The sequence below is a fragment of the Manis pentadactyla genome, chromosome 1, assembly GCF_030020395.1.
Source record: "Manis pentadactyla isolate mManPen7 chromosome 1, mManPen7.hap1, whole genome shotgun sequence".
NCBI lineage: Eukaryota > Metazoa > Chordata > Mammalia > Pholidota > Manidae > Manis > Manis pentadactyla.
In genome coordinates this window covers 8,978,669-8,989,918 of record NC_080019.1, presented here as the reverse complement: position 1 = coordinate 8,989,918, position 11,250 = coordinate 8,978,669, and the positions used below count along the sequence as shown (strand labels likewise).

The 11,250-nt window shown below is 47.0% G+C and overlaps 1 protein-coding gene across 1 annotated transcript in view; it reads right to left on the bottom strand.

The window, feature by feature from the left end:
* Positions 1-1,254: 1,254 nt before the first annotated feature.
* ADRA1A (adrenoceptor alpha 1A) overlaps positions 1,255-11,250 on the bottom strand; it is a 72,127-nt gene continuing 62,131 nt past the window's right edge. Inside the window, exon 2 of the mRNA XM_036889161.2 lies at positions 1,255-3,823. Within this exon, the coding sequence (XP_036745056.1) occupies positions 3,306-3,823 (518 nt within the window). The 3' untranslated portion in view covers positions 1,255-3,305. The remainder of the gene's footprint in view (positions 3,824-11,250) is intronic.

The following is an 11,250-nucleotide window of genomic DNA, read 5'->3' as shown; positions in this document are numbered from 1 at the left end:
TCTGCGGAGGCTAGTTGGAAGGCAAACTCCATAGAAACTAAACATGACAAAGGCTGGTATGGCTTAGTGTCTTCAGCCAGTCTTAACTGGGTGACTCTCCCGTTTATGATGTAGGGGTGCTGCAGACTTCAGCATCAGGGACACCCACGTCTGGATCATCGCTCCTCCTTGGCCTTGAGTGAGTCTTCAATCCTGTCAGATTTTTACCTTAAAATGTATAATTGCTATGAGGTTTAGAGACAATGGGTGTAAAATGCCCTGCTGATGCCTGGTACACAGTAGAACCCAACAAAAAAAGCCTTAAGAATATATTTAGGTACTCAAATATTATTGCCTACCATGGATGGGTCAACCCAAGCTGACGGTGAGAGAGTGAGAAGCCCTAATATTTTGGAGAGTGTCAGCACACACTGATTACAGGCAGGGTGGTCTTGGATAAGACACGACAGAGGCAAAGGAAAGAAAGGTGATAAGTAAAATTCTCTTCTGGAATCCTTGTAATAGTTTGGGGGTAGTTTTGAATAAACAGATTCGAGATCTCTGTTAATGCATGCAATCTGGCTCGCAGAAGAAACTCAGATTTCACCTATCCCATGTCAAGTTGATTTTTCGTGATGTTTAGACAGTCCCAAAGCAGCTGCTTTTCATAACACATTAGAGAAAACATTTTGACCACTGTTACTCTGGGTAAATTCTTCAAACTCCAAATAGAAGCAGTAAACATGTGAGTATAAATATGACAATCATTTGTTTAACTGTGACAATTTTAGATAGTTTTTGGCACGCTCAAAGGTACAGAGATTTTTGTGGATGAGTGAAAAATAACTTGTACATTGTTTATTCCACTTTGCCTAAGTCTTGGGTGACATTATCAATTTCTTGTAAAATTGGCATGTTTATACTTAACAGCATAGCATATTTGGGAAAGGAAGAAAATGTTAAAGTTTGCCTCTCTGGTGGGGGTGGGATTGGAGAAGAGTGTAGCAGAAAATTATCTATGGATAGTTTCACATGAATGCAGTTGTCATGGCTTTTATCTGATGAGCAAAAGATTTTTAGTTGTTTATTTTGATTAGAAGTGGCATTCATGCTAGCTACCTGGTGATCCTAAGCTTTCTAATATCTAAAATTTAAACTTGCCTGTAAAGGTGTTTAGAGGTCATTTCAAACATGGAGCTCGATTTTGCTGAAGGAAAACTACTACCGTTCTTTTCATTGGGATGCTTTTCATGTAAGGGGAGTCTGGTAAATAGGGGTTTTTAAAATTCAGATCTTGAAAAATGCTCTTCTCAACAATGAAATTTATCTTTACTATCTGGACAGAAGAGAAGCGAAGTTTGCATGTTCAAGTCCTTTCCCGATGCCTACATCCATGATAGGATACCCACATCTGGTAGAGCTGTTATGGAACATACAGACAGACCGGTGGAGTGTAAAAATGCAGCCAACATCTCATGCCAGAATCCATATTATGAATGTCAGGCAGAGTGTCTATCTGGCCAACAAGAATACATTCTCCAGAAAGGGCTGAGAAAGCATTAATATTCTATGTCCAGACACAACAAACGAACAAACTCAATTTTACATGCAAACATACCCATCACGGCAGTGTGCAAAGGTATTAGCCTTTTTGAGGGATTTGAGGAAACTTACTTTTCTGCAAGGGAAGAGGGAAGGATAATGGGGCCGCTATCTTTGCTGTGAAGGTTAAATAACAGCTACAATCTGCTTTGAAGTTTTTAAAGGAAACTACCCAAATCATGGGAAGAGATCACAGAAATAGTCAGTAGTTTTAGGCCAGTAATTCTAGACAAGAAATATTCCAGAAACATAGATCTTAATTTAAATTCTTACTGTGCAATGTGAAAAATATTTATATTTTTACATATAGTTACCATCTTCATCTTTAATAATACACTAAAGTTATTACTGAAGATGTTATCAAAGAGTTATTAAGGTTTACCAAAATTTGGTATACATGAAGCAAAAAGCTGCACATTCCCCAAGTTCCTGTGGAAAGTGGGAATAAAGTGAATGGGTTCCTGGATCTTTTACCAGAATAAAAGGGCTTCTGTCTAAAACCGTTTGCAGACGCCTGCTTTAGTGGATACCAGTCAGTATCCTCCCAAGCTAAGCACGTGGATCTTTCAGAGTTCAGGAAGGATGTGTCTGCATCATAAGGTTCATTCCAGCATGCTACACATGCATTTGAGACCTTGAACCTCATTTGTTAGGCAATAGTGAAGCAGCTAAGAAAAAGATGGAATTCAAGATGTCCCTTTCAATATATTACAAGCTCTAGATTTTCATAATGGAAAAAGGTCTGGAAAAGGTAAGTGGATTTGCCAAGAAAGGCCTTTCTAGGCCACGTCAAAAAGGCTGTGGAGTAATTTTGCAGCCTCTGTATTAGCATGAAATTAGCACCCACCCCGCCTCAATCTCTTGATCCTTAAATATGTCACACGAGACGCTGTCCTCCATCTGATCTTGACACCACTAAATGGGATTTTGTCCCTAGTGGCTAAATTGAAGAAATGACAGTACCGTATGCCATTAAGAAAAGCATCCTCTGCCTGACTAGATTTTTTCAAAGTTCCCTAGACACGTGCATAGAGGATGGGCCTCTGAGAGTTCACGATATAACTAACGAATGCCCCTCACCCTCATCCTTAGTGAATCAGGAGCAGTACCTGGTCAAACTGCAGCAAAAGGTAAATCGCCCTGTCAAGTTTCACCCGACTAAGAAACCGGACGCATCAGAAATGGCGGAGTTTAAAACTTGCTCTAAAAATAACGTGCCTGGATATCGGCCACCATCTTAAGGCCCTCCCTGTCCAGGCCCTCTCCTCGTAAATATCCAATGTGGCTGTCAGTGAGCTCAGCCTGCAAATAAAATCCCCTCACTCCATCAAGAAATAGCTCCAAACTTAGAGCATGTGCTCAAAATATTCATGATGAAATCATAATCCTATATTTATAGTCTTCTGGATTGTGTATGAAAATCTGTTTCCCATGGTGGTTTTCGTTGCGAGGGCCAGACGTGGAACGCTCTGAGGGTGACCACGAGAGCGTTAACCTCAAGGACATGCTGTTTATCATCACTGTGAACGGGATGGTTGTGTGACATCTTCCTCCTTCCCCGAGCCTCCCCACCACCAGGGTCGGGTCTCCTCCCCCGCCCCATTCCCAGATGGGCCTCCTTTGGTGGTTCTGTCTTGTCATCCAGGAAAGTGGCCTGGCCTTCCGAGTGGGCAGGGGAGTGGTGCCTAAGGTCATTCCCCCCTCCTTCTGACCTTTCCTGTCCTCTAGACTTCCTCCCCATTCTCACTGAGGGAGATGGTGTGGATCTTAATGGTTGGAACTTGATGATTCTCTCCATGGCTGGGGGTCGAGGGCCCCATGCAGCAGCAGACCTGCAGAAAGCTTTTACTTCTCACCCGGGCTGTGGTGCAGGCTGACTGGTCTTTGGGAACTGTGATTCTGGCAGATTCGCGGGGCATGGAAGAGAAAAATTTCCACTCACAGACCCCCTCCGTCTTGGAGATCTTATAGAAGGTCTCTCCCGATCCCACTGGAATGCGCACCAGGTCCTTGTGCTGCCCCTCCAGGGCCTGGCTGGGCGGGTGCAGGGTATAGCCCAGGGCATGTTTGGAAGACTGCTTTCTGCGCAGACACTGGATTCTCAAGACATTCTGAAAGGCCTTTTTAAACTCTTGACTGGAGCACGGGTATATAATGGGGTTGATGCAGCTGTTCAGGTATCCGAGCCAAAATGCTATTTTAAAAACTGTTTCTGAGGGCTTGAAGTCAGGGAAGAAAGACCCTGGAAGAAAACACACAGATTCAAACATATTATTTGCAGGCCAACAGGCCAATTGGCTAGGAAAGCAATCAAAGCAACAAACGTCCTTGCATATCTTTAAAAAGTTTCCAGTGATCCTCAATGCATTTGCATCTCTCACATTTGACCCACTAACCCTGTGACTGTAACCCCTCTGCAAGGGCCTCACTTGGTCGCCATGTGCAACATCAACTGCGGGAATGAACCCAGTGGGTAAGGTTGTACCGTTCTCAGGGATAAAACATCACCTGATGTCTGCTGTGACGCTGTCAATAATGAAAACATGAAATTGAGGCTGAGTTGACGAATGCAAATTGTCTTGCCTGAATTTAAAAATAAGTCAGAGTCCATTCATATAATCCATATGAAAATGGGGTCACCTGAATGTTCCCTTTGTCTTCTTGTGGCGTTATATAGACACACCTGAATTGATTACGAATCTCTTCTCTCCTGAATATTGGGATTTTATATTTTAATGAGAATCCCAAATTTGCAAAATATTGGCTTTGCCAACCTCTGGCCAGTGGTTTTCGATTATGCTGAAATTATGCCCGTTATTTTTGGTGAGGCCTTTGATGGGACATTACACTCCCCTGCTCAGTGTACTCAAATGGCTGCCACATGCTTGTCAAATACCCGTCAATGGCTTGGTGTTCCGGGCCCTCCACTTTACGCAATCTAGCTTTCTAACATTAATACTTTAACCAGAGTTACTAGAAACTTTTCTCCAAATCATGGCTCTTTTTTTTTTTTTTTTTTTGTCCCTGCAGGTTGGGTCCCGATGTCAAAAATGCTCTTTCCTGTCCTCTACTCAATTCTTATCCATTAATTTATATATCAGGAGTCAAGTCTCAGGCCTCTCCACATTTTATACAGTAACCATCTCATAGCTCTTGGCAGCAACAATCCTGGAGGTTATCTTATTTAATTACTCTGTTTCTAAATTTAAAAAAAAAGGATGACTAAAGAGGTTGTCAAAGATTTGATCGCTATAGTACTAACATAGCAATGGAAAAAGGCAGAGAGAGCTCCCAGTCCAGTTAGTCTTGGCACAATTGTCTTCTTTTCCTTTAGCCTAAGTCTGGATGGCATGTCTTTCTTTTTTCTCTCTGCTCTCCAGACCTGTCAGAATCATGACAAATTGATGAGTGTGCTTAAAATCTACTCTAGCAAACAATGCCCTGGAATTCAGTAGAGGATCTCATAAATATAAACAAAGAATAAACTTTGCTGAACCAAAGAAGACAAAATGGTATGGTGGTTGATGGGATGATTGACTATCTCTAAAGCACTTTCCCTATGAAGTTCAGTGTGTCTCAAAGAAATTGAAGTACACACGCACACATACATGTGATGGTGGTCAAGTGAGAAAGTATTTTCTTTAGCTCCAAATGTTTTAATGTTTTCCTATAATTATAATAGAATTTACTCATATTGGGCTCCTGGTTTGAGCCAGGCTCTGTGCTAAGCCATTTACATACAATCGAATTATCACCGGTAACATTAAGAGTTACACGACTCATTATCAATATCCCCATTTTGCAAAGAAACTGTGGTTTAATGAGGTGGAATAGCTCAGCTGAGGTCACTCAGGCAGATAGTTACTGGCAGAGATGTGAAATTGGGCAGTCTCATTCTCAGGCCTATGTTCCTTAATGGGATCTCAGCATATATTGGAATGATACATCTCTAGGGAAGGAGGATGGTGTGTGGGGAGCGACAAGGTGCATTGCTGGGGGAACCTAAATTGGAAAGATGCTTTTTCAGGCTTTACCTGAGAGGTGGAGAAAGTGGCCAGTGCCAACATGACTGGATGGCTGGTGGTTTTGTATGAATATGGTCGGTTCCAGGAAAAATTCATCTGACATGATGATGACTGTATATTGTCTGATATTTCTTTCTAATAGCAACAGTGCCATGGCTATGGAAACCTGCCTCACACAGGTGCACCTTGGCCTGGTCTTGATGAGGCCATATAAGCAGGGCACAACAAAAACTACCCTTCTGAGGATGTCTTTATTTTATATAATCATTGAGAGAAGGGAGCACATTTCTCTTATTTGAAGAATTTCTATTAAAAAATATATGAGTTAGGAATGTGAGTCTAAGAAAGTGATTTGGGAGCCTTGGAATTTCCTACGATTCCTTCAAGGACACTCAAGCTGCTCACAGAGCCCAGTTAGCCTCTCACAAATCCCAGCCTTTCCTTAGAGCCTTCCCTGCCCTCCCTCCCCAGGCCCCCGGAGTCCAGGCCTGGCCGACCCAGAGCCCGGCTCTTGGGCTCTCTGCACTGGCCTTCCTGCTGTGTCCACAGTTTAAGAGGTTAATACTGGTCTCCCCTCTAGGTGCCCTGCTCACAACACCCACTTTCTTGCTGCAGCTGGGGTAGAGGGTGAGGAAGGGAGACGGCTACAATGAATTTCCACGGAGGTTGGGCTGTCAGATCATCTCAGGCTCAAACCCCTCCAGGACACTGTCTTGCTCAGATGAGCAAATCTCCAGATGCCGGCTTTTCAGACAGAGTGGGGGATCCTTCTGGACCAGAGGCCTTCCCATAAATGACACCGTCTGGTTTATCCCATTAAATGTGTGGCAGCATGGAGCCGTGACTAAGCCTAGCACAGTTCGCTCACTGCCAACCTGACAGTGCCACAGGGCACGCCACAGGCCCCATCCCTCCTGTTTGCAGTGCCCATCCTGCCTTGGCAGTGATTCTCATTCAGCAGCGGCTAGCTAGGGTTAGGAGAGTGACCCCTAACTGTTCCTCCTTCAGGAACTTTCCAAAAGGTGAGGAAAGACAGCATGGGCTGCTTCCCTTCTTATTTGCATCCTTCCCATCCTGAGATCTCTTCCTTCCCTTCATTTTTCCTCTCCTGGGGAGGGAAGGCTGAGCTGGAATCAGGCTTGGAAGAGCTCTTGCTGTCTGGTCCCCATGGGTCCCCTCATCCTGCCACCTCCTCTTCTGTGCAAACCTTCCTGCCCAGGCACCGTCTTCTCTGAGCCCCCCACTTTTTCTATCCCCACCTCAATTTCTTCTCAGATCCCTGCTTTCTTGATGATGATGACGCTTCTTAGAACATGAAAGCGGCTGGGTCATGCTTCTTCCTGCCCTCCGCCCTCCACAGCACAGGACACCAGGGTCCACGCTGCCTGGTTTAGGGACGGACACCGCTGACCATCACTAGGCTGTAGCCTCCAGCTGAGCAGGCACCATGTCAGTTTTGCTCATCCATGGAACTTCAGAACCCCGCGTGATGCTGGCACCTCGAAGGCATCCTCCCAGGTGTCGAGGATGAATGGCGGCCCTCAGATCGCTGGGGGTGCCTCCCAGTCCGCCCCATGGCTGCTCCCCAGGTGGCCTGGCTGTCGTCTCTGCCTGCAGCCCGAGCCTCCTGCTTCCCATCCTGCCGCGGCCCCTTCCCTTGCCCTGCCCAGTGTCTGTGCCATCCTCTCGTTTTCTCTGTGATGGTGTTTCACTATCTTTCTCCCTTGCTGCACCACCTGGCGTCTCACACTCTAGGTTCCCCCTCAGGCTTCAAAGGAAGAGCCTCACAAATTAGCCCCAGGAGCAGCCCGGCTCCTATTTCTCTTGTCTCCGTGGGCAGGCTGTGCTCCCCAGCAACCTCTGCCCAGACTCTGCTTCCAGAGGGGCAAGCAGCTGCTGCCTTAATGCCCGTCGCCCCCCCACCCTGCAGGTCAGGCCATGCCTTGCATGTGAATCTGCCGCTTTAACTCTTGAGTTCTGGGACATTCCCAGGCCCCTAGGGGGTTTCCCTTCTGCTGTTCGGTCTGCTGTAGAATTCCTGAATTCATGGACCCTCCAGACATGCTGGTCAACTAGAACTCGGCCAGGCTGAGGTGTGCAGAGCAGGAGGTCCTCCCTGAACACCAGCACCATCTTCACCCCTAGAGATTCAGGATCCCCACCTCCACTGCCGAGGCCTCCAGATTCCAGGAGACATTGAAGCTGATTTCACACGACACCCTGTGTCTTGTCACTGGAAGCCTTTTCTGTTGGCATCATTTGGCTTCTTGTTTCTGATCATCTGTAGGCCTGTGACGGGGGCCCTGGGAGCTCTCCTACCGAAGGCCCAGCCACCATAGTCCCATTTTGGCTACAAAATTACAGCAAAGTTTGCTCTCAGTGCACCCAATATATAAGATAAACCATTTTTTCCCCAGAGTTGATCTCCTAAGTGACTTTCCTACCGGTGCTCTCATTCACTCTGAAATGCAGAGAGGATGGAAATGGTGTTTTCAGATTCCCTCCCTACACTGGCAATCAGAAGGCTCCTCTTTGGTTAAACTCCTTCAGCAGGTGGGTGACTTGATACGGAGGCAGAGAGTTATGAGGCCGTGTTCTCAGTTCCAGCCTCCAGCTTCCAAGCTTTCACCCACTTGTAAACCTGACGTGTCAGTGACACCTCTGAGAGGCAGTGGGTTACGATAAACCTTGGTGAGCTGGAGTCAAAGCATGCTAGAGCGCGTAGCCTGGCAGAAACGGAGGCTGGCAAGCGCTGTCAGCCCCTCCCTTAGAGGGGAAGACAGCAGGGTTGAGGAGGGGATGGGGTTTCCTCCAAATCACCCGGCTCACTTGTGGCCCAGCCAGGATGCAGCTCCGCTTCACCATTTCTGCCCCTGCTCTTGTGTGATATTTAGCAGCCCCACAATGTCACGGGAAGTGTGACCGGCAATATGTCCACCTGTTGTTACAGGATGATGACAGGTTTCGCAGAGCTAAGGAGAAGGAAGGGGGAGGAGAGTAGCATGACCCATAGCTCATCGTTTAAGAAGTATAATGTACTCTTCAGGCACTGATGCCAAGGGCCGTGGGTGATACCTTGGAGGGGCTCATCTGGAGGGCGCCACATTCTGAAAAATGGAGTTTAAATGACTCCAGTTTAAAAAATGAGGACTCTAAAGTAGAAACTAATGTTATACGGTCAGTTGTTTCCCCTTGTCCATCCAGTGGTCTCTCTGTGCATGTAGTACTGGTCCAGTGTGACTGGGGTGCATCCAGTGAACAGAGAAGAGACACCAGCTGTCGCATAAATAGGCAGCCAGCTCCCCAGGCCTGGAGCTCCGGTGCCGAGCCACATTCAGGCCAGATCACATGTGCCTTTTTGTCTGGAAGAAAACTCTGCCTCATTGAACTAACCCCCGGAAAAAGGCTGCAGGAATCAGAGAGTAAGCACAGACCCAAGTTTCTCATCCTTCTGGAACCTTCCAGAGGCCTCCGTGTGGGACTGCTGGTTTGGCTGGTTCCCAGTGTTGTGTGCGCCCTCCTGGGGTTCATCTGGGGGCCACCCATGGACTGTTCTCAACCGGACAGGAGTCTCTAGGTTGTCTACCTAGAGCGGTGGCCAGGATTCCTCAGAATGCCAGCCCGGGGAACTGTGGACTGGAACCCTGGGCTCTCAGCCCAAGACTCATGGACAGACTTCTGATGCAGTGAAACACATGTACGTTACATCCCCGTGACTTACTTATTTTTTATAACTGGAAGTCAGTCCCTTTTGACCCCTTCCCCCATTTGCCCACCGTCCTCCTCCCTGTAAATTTTCTTTCTTACTTGTTTTCTTCCATTATGTTGTCCTGAAGCATGTGCAGTAAGTTCAACAATGGCAGCAGCCCGGCTGCCTTTCTGTAGTGTGAGCACAGGGCCTAGCGCAGCCCCTGGAAGCAGGACGCATATTTGATTGGCCCTCCTCTTCGGCCCTCACAGTCCAGCCAGGCAGCAAGCCCCCCTGCATTTCTCCTTTGAGACACCCTTCCGACTGACATCCCCCCTTCTGCTGCCAGTCGCAGCACCCTGCCCTGTGGCAGCAGGGCCCGAGGGGTCTCTTCACTTCAGCCTGGCTCGCTGCTAAGCCTGTGGCGCCTAACTCATCACCCTGCCACCTTGGCAGGATGGCGCCACCTTCCTGCTCAGATGCCAAGGGGAAGAGTGTGGGCCAGGAATCAGGGGGGCTCAGATGGGCTGTTTAAAGTTGGGTGAGTCACTTTCCCTTTCCCGAGCCTCCGTTTCCTCATCTGTAAAATGAAAGGTTTGGACCAGATAACCACTACCCGCCTTCGCGCCTGTAAAAGCATCTGCTCTTGGGAAAACGGAAACAGTCAAACGTGAAAAACAGGCCTGTGTCAAGCGGGATGATTACGGAATTGGGTGGGAGATGGCCGTACGGGAGGAGGGCAGGGGAGGGAGGGCACCCAACGCTGTGGGTAGGCTTGGGGGGGACACCATGATGTCCGTCCTGGAGATTGGTGTCGGGGTCCGAGGGAAAGGAGGAGGGCAAGGAGGAGAAATTCAAGAGCGGACGTCGCAAAGCTCATCAGCTCAGGGGTGAGAGCAACACAGGCCCGCTGACAGTGAGACCCACTGAGAAGGAGCGGCGTTTGCTCTTGATCTGCTGGGCACAGCGTGGCCCAGGCTGCGGGCGACTCCAGGGCTCCAGTGTGCCCTGGTAATGGGAGCTGCACACGTGCACACGCAGGGCCATGGTTGCCTGATCGTCTCCAAGAACAGAAATAACTTTTAAAGGGAAGGGAGCATTTTCAAGGGGCTCAGTAATAGAGTTAAGGAAACCTCATAATAATGAGATCTGCAGGGATATATGTTTTGAATTATCTTTTTGTTGCTGATAAGATCAAATTCAAGCTCAGCACCTTATCACTCAAGGCCCTTCATCATTTGGTCTCACAGTCTCATTCAACTTTCCCTCCCATTATTCACTCACTCAACAAATAATTTTGCTTGGCACCTTCTATGAGGTAGGCACTGCTGTAGATACTGGCGATGGAAGGTCAGGACAATGCATCAGGTTCCTGCCCTTGGAGTTCACATTCTTTGAGTATTTCCTGTTCAATTGAATTGTGGATTTCCAAGTCCATGCCTTTCTTCATGCCACGGTAAGCTTTGCCAGTCCACCAGGTGACTGCGGTTCTCTGCTTCATTCTCCTGTTCCCCTCTCGGAGATCTGTCCCCTTGCCCTATATCTAGTCAAACTTGCAAATTCCCTATTATCAAAGCTGTGTTTGAAATCCAGCTCATCCATGAACCCTCCTTCATTAGCATCTAACTTGTTTCCTCAGTTTCCCCTGAGCGTTTAATTACTGAACCTTAATTACTTTTCTCTATAGCCCTTGTATATCTTCTATACTTATTTCTTGTTTTCTTGAATTTAAACTCCTTGAAGGCAGTGGCTTTTTTTCTTTTCATGTTTACTGAATCAATGGATGACATTTGCTGATGGAAGAAAACAACATTTTGAACAAATCTGCTGCAACTACTTAACAGCTGGAAATATGCTTTTTAATGGAAAAAGAGAGCCTGTCTTAATTCACATTCCACCACTTTATCTGCCTGATCTTCAAGGCACTCATACTTACATAAAAAAACAAAACCATCC